The sequence below is a fragment of the Fusarium keratoplasticum genome, chromosome 3 (assembly GCF_025433545.1).
Source record: "Fusarium keratoplasticum isolate Fu6.1 chromosome 3, whole genome shotgun sequence".
Lineage (NCBI taxonomy): Eukaryota > Fungi > Ascomycota > Sordariomycetes > Hypocreales > Nectriaceae > Fusarium > Fusarium keratoplasticum.
This window is the reverse complement of record NC_070531.1, coordinates 435,975-451,936: the sequence shown is the minus strand read 5'-3', so window position 1 is coordinate 451,936 and position 15,962 is coordinate 435,975. Positions and strand designations below refer to the sequence as shown.

Here is a 15,962-nt window from a genome sequence, read left to right as displayed (position 1 = left end):
CGCTGTTGGTCGCTCACTCGATGGCACAGGGAGTCTTTCCTTCTCTACTGTCGGTGCTCGGGGGCCCAGTGTGCGAGTAAGCAGATGTCTTGCACACGCCCCCTTTGATGTCAACATTGGTCCACGTCGGAGGGACCTGTTCTACCAAAGAAGAAATATGCTTTCGGGGGTGCTCTTGGCGGGGCCGTTGCTGACCAAAAGTTTCACAATCAGGAACTGCCAAAGTATTCTACCTCCATGTTATAGTTCATCCACCAGAGGTTGGCCGTACCTGGCGGCCATCGTTTTCCAGCAAGCGATCCGGAGCAGGAAGACTGCAAAGACCACTTCCTTCTTTTAGTGCAATATCGTCACCGAAGACAGTAACGTCTTCTTTCACTTTTTGCTATGCGTAGTTGAAGGGAAGACACATTTGGTTGCTGTTCACCATACCCGTCTACTACTTAAAGGCCTGCTGCGGCATCCGCGGAATTTCTCTCAACAAGGGATCACAATGAACGCACTCCATATTACTTAGCGTTGTTGTCTCTCTTGTCATACAAGCACCTAAAACGCATCTTCCACGGACAAGGCAAGGATCCGGCCGATCCGCCATTTCGTTGCGGGAACTTGGCAGTGAGCCTGTCCCTGACCACGCAACCAACCGTATGATGATGCACAATCGTGAAACCCTAAAAGCGATTATCTGTCGGTCCGAGTGAGTGAATCTTTATGCTTACGGCAGTGATGTGGTGTTGCTACTGGGGCATCTGCTTATTTGTATCTATGGAATATGAAAAATGACATGTGATTGGGATGTTGGTCTGCAGCAAGGTTTCTCCTCCATGTTGCATTGCTTGACCTTCGGTAGTTGACTTTTCCTCTTTGCTTTTGCGTCTTGAAAAGTTGATCGCTGAACGCTTACTTGCAGTGTCGGAGTCCCGCCCTATGTTTCCTGAATGGCTGCCATTAATTGTAGTTACTATGCATGTGTACTTGATTTATGCCTTCTTTCTGTTATGCTTGTTGGTTTGTTTTCACATCTTGATCTCGAAACAATTGTGCACCTCCCCCTTGTACTTGACACTCCCTTCATAACCCCAACGACCGTTGCATTCACCTGACCTGGCCAAGGATCATCTAACCCATCCCTTGTTGGGTGGTTCCCGCTTGCCCAACTGGGTCCTGTCGTCGTGAACCCCACGAGTAGTCTCCGAGACGCTGATGTGAGTTGTGCGAGTAATGCCTGGGCTGTCACTTTGTGGTCCATCATACAGATGCTCTGTCGACTCGGACCCGTCACGGTTCATGTCCTTCATGGGGACACCGTCCTCGTCCAGTTTGTAGTAGGCGTTGCTAACCGTGGTCGACATCTTTCCGTGGGGTGTAAGGGCGTATTGGTCTCCGTATTGGTCACTCTTTTGGTTTGTCGACTTGGACCTCGTTGCCATTCCAATGGCCTTTTTGATCTTGGCCAATACGCCGCTTTCTCGGAGGATCTTTGGGACGCAGGGCACGCAGACGATGAAAAAGCCGCAGGTCATTTCTGCCGTGGCCCAAAAGATAAGCGGTCCAATGTTGTAGACGCCGTCTTCTGAGTCGCCATATGCAACGGTCGAGGCGAGCCTGAATGCCGCCGAGATACAAGCACTACATTCCAACCATTAGAGATGTTAGGCAAGACGCACGACAAGGATAAACTCACAGCAGACCAAGACTAAAAATCACCGAAACACCCAATCTCTTCTTCCATCCCATGTTGAGCTTCCAAATGACACGCTGAGGCAGCAACATGATGGTGATGTCACATATGAGATGGATTGTCGCCGAGGAAACCTGCAGATGGAACAGATTAAAGCACTTTCCCTCGACCCTAAAGTCCCATATTGCCTCGTGAGGAGTGCACTGAAGGTTCAGGGCAACGATGATGGCTATGTTGGCGGTGATCTGGACAAAGATGACAATGACGCATCCCCACCAAAATGCGCTCTTCGTTCTCGTTCCTCGCGGGACAAATACACGACACCACTCGACGAGAATGGCGATCTTGAGGAAAGGCAGGACAAACGAGTAGAAGACGCCGAATATGAAGACGTACTGTAGCATGTCAGTGGCTACCCCTAGTGATGCGTGGTCTTTCCTAAACCACTCACGTAGGTCATCGGGATGATATCACGAAGGCGGACGTTCCACTGGTTGACAAAGAAGCCTGGCGTCTCTACCATCTTGAAGCATGCCCACATGCTGCCCCAGAAGCATCCCTAGAAGATGTGAGCATCTGCGCATTAGAGCCGTCGAATTGGAGTAACAACATATGCCAAGAACGCGAGGACTGCATGCAGGTAAGTGTTTGCCCAGAGCCCATGAACCAGTAATACGTACCTTCTTCTATCTGGACCTTCCTGAGGAGGAAGACTCTCCCGTAGCCGCGCAGGATGACGCATATTGTTGAGATCACGCAGCAGGTGACGAAAACGCCCAGAGCGAGGGGATTGTTGTTTGGGGGATTAACAAAGTTTGGTGTGACGCCCTTGGGCGGTGCCAAAGCTGGACCATCCAGATCCATCTCTACAAGCTGCTTCGAATAGTAATGAGTGAGGCTCTTCTGTTTTCAGGACGAAAGATCAGAAAGGATACAACGATCAAAATCCCAATGGCGAGCAAGTTCATGCCTCCGGCTTTTTAGCAGCCCCGGAGGTTATTCTCCCCATGCTTGAAATCATACCAAGCAGCCCCTGAGCAACAGTACTTTCGCCACATGCATCAAGTTTGAAGATCCTAAGCCCTGGTTCGGAGTTCTTGTTTTTGTGAATACAACATTGCAATATTGTACTACCCAGACTCTCGACTTTGTAATAAAGTTTGCCAGGCCTATGCAACAGCACTTCTGCTGAGGATCCAAGGGTTCTGCGGCCTTTGAATATGCCCAGTCTCTTGAAAGTTGGGGCTTAGGAACTGAGTTGGGGGAGAGGACTCCACGCAGAACCAACAGCGTTACGCCTCGTATTTGCCCCTCGGCGTCTTCAGGGATCGGAGGTTATGTTTCCTACAATCTGGGGCCAAGAGTCTCGCCAAGCTAAACTCGCGACCAACACAGTCCCATGCGCCCAATCGGACCTGGCTATCCCCGGACCGCTCTTCTTGGAATACCATGGAAAACTCACGCAGGCCTGTCGGGGCCAACGGCCCGTCTGGTGACGTGGACTGCAAGTTATGGGTCTCAGATCTGGAAAATAGGCCTGAGTTGCCGATCCTCACTTGAGACGTTGCAACGGTTGGTTCATGGGGTTGAGAACGCCCCTGCCCTGAGCTATCGTATTGTCCAGGGCATGCTTCACAAAGTCGTACTTTGGACTGAGAGCCAACAACCAACGAACCAACGCTGAACGGAGTCGGGCAACTCGCCGAATCGCTAGCTCGACTCCATGAGCGGGCCATAAAGACCTGCAATCGTGATTCCTGCCATTTGAATTAATCCAAGCTCAAGCTTTCTTTTCTGCAGAGTTTCCACTTCTTTGTCATCATGCCTTGTCAACAGGTCTATTATCTTCATCCCTTTGGATGGGAAAATGACCCCGACGAGGAGAGATTCCCCGTCTCCACCCTCGATTATCTTACCGCCTGCACCTACAACAACTATGCTCTGTTCTTCCGTCTAGATGATGCAGACAAGCCGAGAGCTGTTGAAGTGCTCAAAGGTGGGCTTGAGCGTACCCTCAGCCAAGCCAGACACTACTGCGGCACAATTGAGAAGGACCCTGGCGGCGGTCATTCATTCGTCAAGAAGAAGGACAGCACCGTCCGCTTCGTTGTGCAATGGCTTGACTCTCCCCACCATGACTACCCTTCTTTCGATGAAATCGAGAAAAAACACTTCAACGCCGTGGCTCTGGGTGATCTCGAGCTCTGGAGCGTCCCTCCCATGACCTATGGTGAGAAGCCAGAAGCAGACCCAAACAACCACCCTGTTGCCTCAGCTTTCAAGGCAAACTTTGTCAAGAGGGGGCTTGTCTTTCATATTCACCATCATCATTATACCAATGATGTCATGGGGTGGTCTGGTCTGGTGCATCAGCTTGCCGAGAACTGCTTTGCCTTTGCCAACAAGACACCATTCCCCGACTGGGACCCTTCCAATCTCGACCTGGCAAGACTTTGCAAGAGGGAGCCTCCTGAACAAGACAAGATTGATGGCCCCCCTCCCCAAGTGCGGCATCCCGATCACACCGAGGCTGTCTCGCTCTTGTTTCACCTGCCCAAGAGCAAGGCTGCTGAACTGAAAAGGTTGGCCACTCCTGAAGATGGCAGCTGGATCTCAACCTATGATGCCTTTTCAGCCTTCATCTGGCGCACCCTCACGCGTGTGCGCGCTCCCATTTTCAACACCGACATGTCGTCCAAGATCTTCTGGTCCGAGACGATTGACATGAGAAGGCGCTTCCACAGCCCAAAGCCCCCTGCCCGACTGCAGCAAAATGTCATGTTTGCCGCTCTATCCCCCAGCGCTCCGGTAGAACAGCCGAATGTGGGAGAACTCATCTCGGAGTGGCCTCTATGGCAAATTGCCGCCTATATCCGCAAGATGACCAACAGCGTGACCCAGGAGTCGCTTGACAAAACACTAGAGATGGTTGCGACGGCTCGTGACAAGACGACCATGAACATCCGCATCGACGCCCAACCGCCCTTATCGATTCTCCAAACCGATCACCGAGATGCCAGCGTCAGCAGGCTCGACTTTGGCTTTGCCACGCCCGTCACGTACCGCCATCTGATCAACCGAGTCACCACAGGCGTCATCGTCATTTACCCACCGCGAGACCCTTCGCCCGAGTCAGATGAAGGACCCGAGTTTTCTATATTCTATGAGAAGAGGCTGGCTCAGGATTTGATCGATGATCTCGCCTGGAATGAGTACTTTGAGTATCGAGGCATTGACGCCGAAGATGCAACTGAGTCTGCCAAGGTCAATAGCAATGCTAAGATGAATGGTCACACAAATGGCGATGCCAGTGCCAACGGCAAGAAGAATGGGTTGTGAACAGTAAGATGGACTGAGATGGAGAATTGAGCACTTTGGTCTGCTGAGTTCAGAATTACGACCAAATTCATTATTGCATTGGAGTTTTTTACCATTGCCGCGCCAATATGCCAGGTGGCTTCTCGTGCAGGAAAACGAATGCAAACTCCCGCAGCGGCTAGGGGCAGCCTCGGAGACAACGCTCACCCCAAATCATGTCCTCCAGTAAAGTCTCTTCATTCTCATACTAGCCATGAACCAATCTCCCTCTCGCTTCTTCCAGATCTCATGATAGTGCCCTCCACCAGTGCCATGCCCCTCGGTCTCACTATCTCTCGGTCCACAGTGGTATATGACGGACCACGTAACCTTAATCTCATCTGGAGAGGTTTGCTCAAACTCTCCCGGTCCGACTAAGTGAATGGTTTGTTGAAATTTGAACGAGCTGCTGAAGTAGGCAACGAAATCATCCCTCGAGGAGAATGACCATTCACGCCCAACATTGATAACTTCATCTCTGGCGTCGACGAAGACGAAAGTTGCGTCGGGGAGGAAGGTCTTTTCGAAAACCTGCCACTGGTTGGAATCGGCGGAGTGGCAGTACTGGGCCTTTTTATGTGTAATAAGGGCGACGACGTCTGGAGACACAGGCATTTTGGATGGAGGGGTTTGGTTCGAGAGATGGGAACGCGGGGGAGCTTTAGGGGAGCTTCCGTGTTTCTTATGTTGGACAATAAGTAGAGAGAGGCAAGTAAATGCCAAGTGCTAAAGGATTCAGCCGAGTGCAACCCTTTCAGTGCACGGGCACGGCTACGGGAAGCCGGCGAGGATGTGGACATGAGTCCAGGGTACGTTCATCTAACGAGTGACGCGGCGCCCCCCATGTGTCTGTAGTAGTAAAACTCTGACTTGTCATTTTCAAAGGAAGGCGACAGCTGATAAAGAGGTCACATTAACGCTGACTGGTGAAGAGGGGAATATTGATTGAGTGGTTGCAAAACAATATAGGTATTCTAGGAAATGGAGAAGCCTGCCTTGAAGCTTCGGGTCGCCGTGGCTGGGTACAGGATCTACTCTAATCGCTGTGTTTTGTCTTAGCAGGCATCTTCACGTAAAACAAAAGCAAGTCCTATTTCTAGATTGGTGGGCTGTCTTCTTAGTCTGCCTAGGTGCCCATTTACTCAAGAATGATAGAGACCGACCGGCGATTTACTTTCGCAACCTTAGGGCGTCCAATCTCGCCCACTCCAATCCTCGTCCAACCCTCCATATCCTTTGATCGTTTGACTATTAGGATGTATTCCCACACATAATCTCTATCCTCTGGTTCGTATGTAGCTATTACTATTCTCTTATCCTTTCCCCGTTTGCCTAGCACTCTAGGTTAATCCAGATCGTCATACACTGCAATGATTGTTTCGTTCCGCGCAACCGAAGACCCATAGACACTAAATAACATACCTGGGTCAGCGCATAGCGACGCGAGGTAGAGTGGATAATAGTAGTAGCTGACTTGGTAGCTGAAGAGTGACAGATCATGCTTTATTAATATCCCTTCTGCAATTGCTAGGTCATTGTGGGATATTCTTTCTAAGAGGCCCGGCTTATGATTTTTTAATAGCTCCAACTCGTATCTCGGAGGCTGTTGATACGTCATCCATCTCAAGGCCGGAAACATCTGTTGATATACGCACGGGCTATACTCGCCGCAATTAAACGAGCAAATAGGTATCTTAGTCAGCTCCTTGCATAAACTCAGTTCATCTTAAGAGTATCATACGTTAAAACTGCCACCTCTTATTTGACCATCACTTCTCCTAGCAGCCTGTCGAGCACACGCAAGACGACGCTTTACCCCTCCCCCCTTGAAAGCGATGAAGCTGCAACATCTTGTTGCATTTTTCGTCCTAGCCGTCAATGCATCCGAGATCTTCCCCCCTTGCCCGAAACATGATTGCGTCCCTCTCACGGTTTACACTGCACCCGGGATAGGGTTTGGACTCTCCTTTTCCTCTGCGTAAGTACTCCCTCCTTACACAAACCAATACACAAGTGGATTAACTGAAGATACAGGACCGCGGCAGCACATATCCACAATGGCACTGTCTTGGACCTTGCTCTCGTCCGCGCCCAACCAGACTACACCGCGCTTATGGCTCGGCTCGTCGACTCACCCGAGCCTCCACCATTGAACCGATGGAGCAAATGGCGCAGATCTATTAACAAGAAGCTTGGTAGGCCCGCAACACTAGATGTCGGCACCTTGGCAGAAATGTTTACCTCGCTCCGGGATGCTGCCACTACCGCTCTGGCTCCGAGCAGTCCACTCGATAGGGTCGTTGTAACAACTCCGCCGATACCAGGGCTCGCAGACTACGATCTAATTGATGCCCTTGAGTACGCCAGTCTGCGGCCTTGGGCGTGCTCTGACTTCTGCAAAGAATTGCCCTACGCAGACCCAGGTTTCCCCTTCGGGCCAGGGGTAGGATACCCTGAAGAGCTGACCGAGGCAAATGCCGTTATGGCGGCTCATGGACTTGGTCTATTCGAAAACTACGAAAACTTGGATCTTTGCTTCAAAGAAGAACAATCAATGCTACTTGAGAAAGTTCTGGTGGTAGGGCTCACGGAGATGGACCTCCGGGCCGAGGTGATAAAGACGCAGGGATCCTTTCCAATGTTCCCGGATGTTGTGGATCGGATTGTGGATCTCACGGTTGGGCTTAACGCCCGTGATGGGTTTCTATCTGAGGAGGCATTCTGGGCCTACACTGGCGGTAGATTGAAGATGCTTGTGAGTCGGCTGCCTGAGAAAATAACGAGGGTTTGGCTCGTCGGAGAAAACTCGACGTACCCAGCCTTCCTTAGCGCCCTCCGAGATGCAATCGAGGGTAGTGGGCACGGCTATGTCTTCGGTCGGGGCGGAATTGATGATGAGGGACTGCTCCAAAAGGGTGGAGCGATCAGTCCTACGTTTTCCAGCGCCAGGGGTGCAGCGCAGTACGCACGATGGAGGCAGCAAGCGCCGCTTGGATGTTATGAGAGCCGTGAGTGCAAGGATGAGCGAAATGGAGACGGCCATGATGACCGGGAGGAGAAAGTCGAGTTGAGGTAGAGGCGACGGAGCGGGCTATTAGATCGGTTAATTGAGTTCTCGCGGCTCAAGGTACATCCCAGGCTCCCGTATTCATGGATCAGAGAAGATTTCCCTGGGCTCACGTCTCCAGGTGCCTAATGTGTTTCGACTAGACCAACAACGCTGCGCAAACAGACGTTGGAATACCTTATCATCATCGCGCCCAGCCATCTCATGAGACGACATTCGACTCACAAGACACCGAAGTGGTTGGAACTCGTATGAGACTTAACAATGACGCTCATTCTATCCCGGTCATGAGGCTGTATTCCGCCTCAGCAACCAACACAGTGGAGTATACGGACATTAACCAATTCGTAAGGACCGAGGCAGGTCAGGCCAGACGTCTCGGAAAATATCCACCTTGTTTCAGGCAAACGATTTGCATTGATTCCACTGTGGTTAGCAACCAACAGTTGTATACTGGTGTTGTTTTGTCAGCTACTTTTAGATGATTGAAGAGCAGCCTTCTTGACGCTTGAGCAAATTCGACAGGCAGTAAATGAGTCAGTCGGTGCTAAGCGAAGGGATGTATTATTTCTCCCTTATTAGACTCTAGATACGTCAAGCTTCATAATCACTGTTCTCCCCGATAAACATCCAATTGCAATAGTAGACTCATGAATTGTCCAGCAAGAGGGCCGAACCGTTACCGGCAACCAGAGAAGTTTATCACCTCGCCAAGTCACCCAGTGTTCGTCTTGGCTAATTGCAAAGCCAGCATCGATCCATGCCTGGGCTGAGTCGGTGCTTTTGTCACCTGAAATCGCTGCCTCGATGGAAAGAGTGCCGGCATCGAAAATGAGACTCGACCCATCGGGGCCAAATCTGATGTCAGAGGTTCCAACGCGGTGGAACTTGTGATCTGCTACACTCTCACCGTCACCAGTGTCCCAGAGCTGGAGCAAGTCGTCTTTGGCAGCAGTTGCAAGAAGTATCGAGTCAGGCGAGAAGGCCATGGATCTCACTTGCTCTGAGGCTCTCAGCCGTCTCGTACAGCTTCCATCGTTCACACTCCATAGACAGACGACGTTGTCTTCGTATGATGTGGCCAGCAGTGATGTGTTGGGTGAAAACACAACCGCTTTCACCTCGCTGTCATGACCTGCAAGCTCATGTAGACACTTGCTATCAACCAGATCCCACAAATGTACTGTGCCGCAATAGGCACCTGATGCGAGAATCGTCGAATCAGATGAAAGTGACATGGCAGTTATTGATGATCCGTGGCCTGAGATCTCGTCCCCAAAACCCTCGCCAACTATCAGCTGTTCGATATTGCCATTTCCACGTCCTAGGAACAGAACGGTTGAGTCAGAGGAAAACTGCACTGCGGTCACACACCCGTCCTCATAGGTCAGGTCATGAATGCACTTCCCATCGACAACACTCCACAGCCGAGCTGCACCATCTAGCGCGACTGCGACGAGGAGTGTCCCATCATTAGAAAACTCGAGAATGTCGACGTAAGTGCCACCGATTCCACCCTCATCTTCGTCTTCATCATTATCCTCTTCCTCCATCCTGAGGTCATGAATGAGAGTTCCGTCGTTGGCATCCCACAGCTGGACTATGCTACCGTCTGCGCCAGATGCAAGAACCGCATGATCGGGCGAGAACTTGATCGCACAGACTCGCCGGTGGTCTCTCTCGGGCTTGGGGGCACTTGAAGTATTGTATGGCAACCAAACCCGTACTGTTGAGTCCGAAGAAGCTGATGCCAAAAGCTTCGAGCAGGGCGAAATCGCAACCGACTCGACTCTGTCAACGTGGCCCTCTAGCCGTAGGTCGCAGCATCCGTCGTCGACGTTCCATAGCTGGATTTCGTCGTCTGAAGAGGCAGTGGCAAGCAGGGCAGAGTCAGAAGAGATGGAAATTGAGGTCATAAAGTTACCGCTCTCGAGTGTTTGTATGGAGCTGTTCTCGCCCAGCTGCCACAAGCGCACAGTGCCATCTGAAGAACTCGATGCGAAATAATCAGAGTTTGGCGCAAAAGCGACCGAAAAGACGCTATTGTCGTGTTCTTTGAGGGTGTGAACACACTTGCCACTCTCGATGTTCCAGATCCGGACCACTCCGTCTTCCGTGCCGGAGGCTAGGAGGGTCGAGTCGGGTGAAAACGAGACGGAATAAACTGCCCCCCAACTGCCCTGTATCTCGTGCAGATATCTGTTCTTGGTAATAGACCAGATCCATACTTTGCCAGACTCCAATTCAACAGGCATGAAGGAGCCAAACGCGAGAAGTGCCGAGTCGGACGAGACGGCGACCTCATACACACCACTGTTGTGCCCCTTCAGCGATCGTAAACATCTTCCATCTTCGACGGACCAAAGCTTGACTGTCTTATCCGCGGATCCCGAGGCAATGACATCTCCGCTGGGAAAAAATATGGCCGAGAACACATCGTCCTTGTGGCCGAGCAACTTTTGCATACATTTCCCATCGCTGACCCGCCAAAGCCTCACAGTATGATCATCAGAAGCGGACACGAGAAGTGACGAGTCTGGCGAGAAAGCAACTGAGTTTACTGCGTCTTGGTGCCCTTCCAAGATCTGTTGGCAATCGGTCCATAAGATTTCTCGTGCTGGCCGAAGAGACATCCATTGAGGAATGTGGTCGCTGAATGAATTTGCCACAACACTCTGCTGTGGAGCAAACGAGAGGGCCGATGAGTAAAGCTGCAGTGGGTTGGAATCGATTACAGACATGTTGTGGCGCAAGAGTTGTAGGGCATCGTCGAGGAGGCCGAACAGTCCCTCCCTTCTGGTGTGCTAAGCCTCGGTCAATCTGGTGATCAAGGGCTTCATCGAGCCTACGCTCCCAGGGCTAACTCACATTAATGGAATCCTGCATCGTCTGGATAATACTGATGCTCTCCGTTGCACTCCCAACAAGACTGAGCGCCTCCAACCAGTGAAGAAGATGATTGTTGAGAAACTTGAAAACCCGTCCCTCGTCATCCTCCATCCAACCCGCCCGCTTGACATGCAAGGCCCAGTAATGACATGCGTATTGCAGCTCCTCGGGGATGCAAGAGCGAATACGGTCTAGTTTGACACTTGAACGATCTGTTCCCGGCGATGATAAGCCGCAGATGTTTGTTCTCAGGCACTCGGCCATGATTCGAAGGCAACATGCCGCGAGATAGTCATGGATGAGCGTTACATCCAAAGAATACTCGCTGTGTGAGCTGAGCAAAAAGTGTCGAAAAGATGAATGATGTAATCGCACGGGTGACGCAGTAGATTGTGGGACATCGATGACTGAGTGAAGCATATTCAACTGATCCGTGACGGTGTGCTCAGGAACTTGGAGGAGTCGTGAGAGCGCGAGTATCGAAAGAGGAGAATCGGTAATGACAATGGCGCCAACGACTTGTCGAAACTGTTCAATCATCGCGGGAGATTGTCCAATGTACGCTCTTGCTAGGGTGGGCGCGTACAGTTCATCGAGCCTTGATGCAACACATTCCCCTTGTGAGCTAAGGACTGCCTCTAGCATCTGACCGGGACTTCCCAGCTGATCATCGCCAATGAAACGACAGAGAATCTTTGCATAGGCAAAGAGCTGCCCAGTCATGTTGACCAATGTCTGAACATTATCATCAGTGGGCCAATCGTCTGGCAGGCGTTTGTCCTCAGACACGGATGTGTTGTAGTCGGTCCGTATTGCCGCAATCTCATGTTGTATGAACAAGCGTGCATCTGCTTCCATGACTTCTGCTGGCTGCTGATTTCGTTCGGTGGACGAACCAAAGGACGACTCAGCCGTAATGGGTAATTGATCAAGCGGATCGAAGCTATGTCAAGGTCAAGGTTGTGAATACCGGGTAGGTTTTTAGTTGGTGCATTTAGACTTACTCGGCTGGGGTGCTGGTCGCTTTGGACTTTGGGCTTAAGATGAGCTCTGCCATCACCACACATTGGATGCGATACAAGACGAGGAGGGTGTTCAATAGGGGCTTTTCAGGCTATCAAGTAAGCTTGGCAAGAAAGTGAAGGAAACACAAAGCTTAGGTGAATGATGGGTACGCGCTTTTCATGGAAGCACAGTGAGAGATTGCACTGCATTATTAGTGAGGCTCACTGCGGACAACCGCAATTGGGCACTCTTAGGCATGAACGCGGGATTTCCCTCGGTTACCCCGCCTAAGCCACTACACTTTGTGTAACATGAGCATGTTGTGTTCGTTGGCTTGTTGTGAGAGCCTGATTCTGTCCCCAGATTTCCTCTACTACGGCACAAGACCTACCAATTCCAACTCCCTCTGTATGCTTCTGCCCTGATTCCAGACCAGGTTTCTAATCCACAAGAAGACAGTCAAAGTTACTCCAAGCACAAATGGCGACTCCTAACGAGGCAACCCGAGAAGCAAAGCGTGTTGTGGACGTTGCCCCAGATGACCCTTACGAACGGGCATTGTACCTGAACCGACTTGGGCAACAACTAAACAGCAAGTACTCAACGACGGGGTCAACAGGCCATCTCGATGAAAGCATCCAGTTGCTTCAGGAAGCTGTCGATGTCGCACCACTTGACCATACAAACCGAGCCGTTTTCTTGGACAACTTGTCTAACCGGCTTCATGACCGATATTTGAGGAAACGGTCCTTATCTGATCTTGAAAACTCTGTTTTGATCATGAGGGATGCTATAGATGCCACATCGGACAGTGATCCGCACCTACCCCTAGTCCTCGACAACCTTGCAGTTATGCTCATGAACCGATATCGTGGGAGAGGCTTCGTGCGCGACCTTGACGAGGCTATCGATATTAGCCGCCAGGCCGTGGAAACGATTCCCAAAAGTGACCCAGCACGGGCTAACTGCCTGGACAATCTGGGAGTGCATCTCGGTTATCGTCACTGGAGGGGGGGCCTCAGATCCGATGTCGAACCCGCCATTGAAGAAGCCATTTCCGTCGCGCGTGAAGCAGTGAGCCTTACTCCGGAAGACCATCCAAGTCTAGCAGGCCGGTGGAAGAACCTGGGAACTCACTTGGGTCACAAATACATATGGACCGAGTCAAATAATGAGCTGAAAGAGTGCATTCAATGTCATCTATCGGCTCTCAACCAAAGGCAATCATCGGCACTGGACCGAATTACGGCCGCAAGAGAAGCACTCGCCTACTGCGCGGATGTTCCTGACTGGGAGCAAGCCTACCAAGCTTCATCCACAGCCGTTTCTCTTTTTCCGAAGCTAATCTTTCGGTCGCTTCATCATTCTGACAGACTGCACATGCTTGGGCAAGTAGCTGGGATGGCATCCGACGCTGCAGCCATGGCCTTGAACGCCGGAAAAGACATGTCTGTCGCCCTACGTCTTCTTGAAGAAGGTCGGGGCGTGCTTTCACGATCCATGGAAGAGATGCGAAGCGACCTTGGGAGCTTGCGAGTCCAACATCCACACTTCGCGGACGAATTGGCCCGTATCCGGAATGCCCTCGACGATCCTCTACAGTATGAGCGACAACCTGATGATCCCAGAACATCTTGGCAGATCAAGTCGGAACGGCGACAAGAAGCAGACGAACAACTAGAGGACCTACTTGGCAGAATCCGCAACGAACCTGGGTTCGAAGACTACCTCGTGCCCCCTTCGGCAGCAGAGATGAAGAGTGCTGCCAAGCACGGTCCCATTGTCGTCATCAACGTGAGCCAATTTCGATGTGATGCAATCATTGTCGAGCCTCACCAGCTGAGCTTATTGCCTTTACCCAAGCTTACTCTGCGGGACGTCGAGGACCTTTACACAATTCGAAGCCTCGATGAGACACCCGTGCTGCTACGCCAAGAGTCCGTCTCTAAACGCAACTTTAACCTCTGGGAAGCCCTCTTGGAGAGAAATGAGTGGGAGGGAACTATGCCTGAGCCAGGGTGGAACAACCCGCAAAAACAACCGCAGGATGCTCTGGGGTCACCAAAGGTCCTGAGTTGGCTTTGGGAAGCAGTCGCAGAGCCAATCTTGAACGCCCTTGGGTTAACACAGACACCCACGGACGACAATTGGCCTCATGTCTGGTGGATACCAACTGGAATGCTTTCCAAGTTCCCAATTCACGCAGCTGGCAAGTACTCCTCTGGCACCTCCGAGACGGTCCTGGACAGAGTTGTATCTTCGTATACATCCTCCATCAAGTCACTCATCCAGAGCCGGCGTCGTCCGGCTGTAACTTCTGGTCCACAGCATGCACTTCTCACCGCTATGGAAAGGACCAACGCAATTCTCGGAACTCTTCCGTACGCTACTCGAGAGGTGTCAGAAGTGCGCAAGTTTTGTAAATCAATGTCACTCAATCCCATCGAACCCAGACCACGGAAGAAGGATATTCTGCCACATCTACGCAATTGCACCATCTTTCATTTTGCTGGCCATGGCAAGACCAACAGCGACGACCCCTTAAACAGCAAATTACTACTCAACGACTGGCAGAGTGACCCTTTCACAGTCGGCTCACTCCTAGACGAGAAGCTTCATGACAACCCTCCCTTTCTGGCATACCTATCGGCTTGTGAAACAGGACGCATTGACAACGAGAGGTTTTCCGACGAGAACATACACCTGGTTAGCGGATGCCAACTGGCTGGTTTTCGTCATGTCATTGGTACCTTGTGGGAGGTTGAGGATGAATCTTGCGTCCATGTAGCTAGAACCACATACAAGACGATCGAGAAGAACGGGATGACGGATGAGTCAGTGAGTCGTGGCTTACATGCCGCTGCTCGGTTCCTTCGAGATGAGTGGTCGAAGCGGCTCATTAGGGTCTCACGGGGTGGTCAATCAGCCAAGCGAAAGAGGTCAGAACTTCCAGCGGTGGTAGGAAACCCGGCTTTGGGAGAAAGGGGAAATAGGGATGTTCATTCCTGCTCTGATGACGATGATGAAGGGGCAGTGGGATTGTACTGGGTGCCCTATGTTCACTTCGGGGTGTAACTGCCGAACGGGCCTTGGGGCCTTGTGCATGCAGTAGCTTTAGGGGGATAAACCAAACTATTGAAACTTGGGACAGACACCAGCTAGACGGATCTGATATTAAGATTTACCTATCTTATATAAATAAACCTAATTAATTTAAGCTTACTAAGACATTAGGCTTTAAGGATAAAGCCTTTACTATTAAAATTATTAAGATATTAATTATAATATTTTAATTCTTATTTTAAGTAATATAAAATTATAAAATAATATAATGCTTACTTATAATAACTTTATTAAATAAACAAATCTTATAATCTTTTTTTATAAGTAGTTTAAATATATAATATATATTTATTTAACTGTTTTTATATAATAACTACTTTAGCTATTAAGATACCTTAATTATATTAAATACCTTTTAAGTATATTATTAAATAAAACTTATAACCTTACTACTTAAACTATACTTAGCACTCTTTACTAATATAAACCTAGTATAACTAGTTTATCCCTTAAGAAATATATAATTCTTATACTAACATACTAAGAAGTAGTAAAAGATTTTCCACAACCTTGTCGTTGTCACGGCACTGGTTATGACAACCGCCGGGATCACGTGCGACCCACGGAAGGCAACCAATCGCTCAGCGACTGACGCTGAAGGATGGTACGTACCGTGGGCCTGACCACAGGACTCACGATGCGTCTCACAACTCGCCGTAAGCCACGACTCACGAACCGTGAGTCGACACAAGTATATAGAACACACTCACTTGCACTTTCCTATGTACTAGCTACTCCAGCTATCAATACAACTTGAGTACACTCAATACCTTTGAGCACATTACCAGACGTGACTTACACCCTGTTCAAGACAACGCCAGCATACCCTCTGCCAACATC

At 50.3% G+C, this 15,962-nt stretch overlaps 6 protein-coding genes across 6 annotated transcripts; 3 read left to right on the top strand and 3 right to left on the bottom strand.

The window, feature by feature from the left end:
* Positions 1-1,115: 1,115 nt before the first annotated feature.
* Positions 1,116-2,545, bottom strand: NCS57_00351100 (uncharacterized protein; the record flags this gene model as incomplete). Its single annotated transcript, XM_053053503.1, has 5 exons — positions 1,116-1,629; positions 1,685-2,076; positions 2,133-2,240; positions 2,289-2,311; positions 2,362-2,545. 5 exons carry the CDS (start codon positions 2,543-2,545, stop codon positions 1,116-1,118), a joined length of 1,221 nt encoding a protein of 406 aa, XP_052915663.1.
* A 957-nt stretch (positions 2,546-3,502) lies between these two features.
* Positions 3,503-5,020, top strand: NCS57_00351000 (uncharacterized protein; the record flags this gene model as incomplete). The annotated part of the gene is made up of 1 exon (XM_053053502.1): positions 3,503-5,020. One exon carries the CDS (start codon positions 3,503-3,505, stop codon positions 5,018-5,020), a length of 1,518 nt encoding a protein of 505 aa, XP_052915662.1.
* Positions 5,021-5,212: 192 nt separating this feature from the next.
* NCS57_00350900 (SnoaL-like domain-containing protein) lies at positions 5,213-5,653 on the bottom strand (the record flags this gene model as incomplete). Its single annotated transcript, XM_053053501.1, has 1 exon — positions 5,213-5,653. The coding sequence occupies one exon, from the start codon at positions 5,651-5,653 to the stop codon at positions 5,213-5,215; it is 441 nt and encodes a 146-aa protein (XP_052915661.1).
* A 1,220-nt stretch (positions 5,654-6,873) lies between these two features.
* On the top strand, positions 6,874-8,114 carry NCS57_00350800 (uncharacterized protein; the record flags this gene model as incomplete). Its single annotated transcript, XM_053053500.1, has 2 exons — positions 6,874-7,016; positions 7,073-8,114. 2 exons carry the CDS (start codon positions 6,874-6,876, stop codon positions 8,112-8,114), a joined length of 1,185 nt encoding a protein of 394 aa, XP_052915660.1.
* A 569-nt stretch (positions 8,115-8,683) lies between these two features.
* On the bottom strand, positions 8,684-11,852 carry NCS57_00350700 (Ricin B-type lectin domain-containing protein; the record flags this gene model as incomplete). The annotated part of the gene is made up of 2 exons (XM_053053499.1): positions 8,684-10,909; positions 10,974-11,852. 2 exons carry the CDS (start codon positions 11,850-11,852, stop codon positions 8,684-8,686), a joined length of 3,105 nt encoding a protein of 1,034 aa, XP_052915659.1.
* Positions 11,853-12,479: 627 nt separating this feature from the next.
* On the top strand, positions 12,480-15,074 carry NCS57_00350600 (uncharacterized protein; the record flags this gene model as incomplete). Its single annotated transcript, XM_053053498.1, has 1 exon — positions 12,480-15,074. One exon carries the CDS (start codon positions 12,480-12,482, stop codon positions 15,072-15,074), a length of 2,595 nt encoding a protein of 864 aa, XP_052915658.1.
* Between the last annotated feature and the right edge of the window lie 888 nt (positions 15,075-15,962).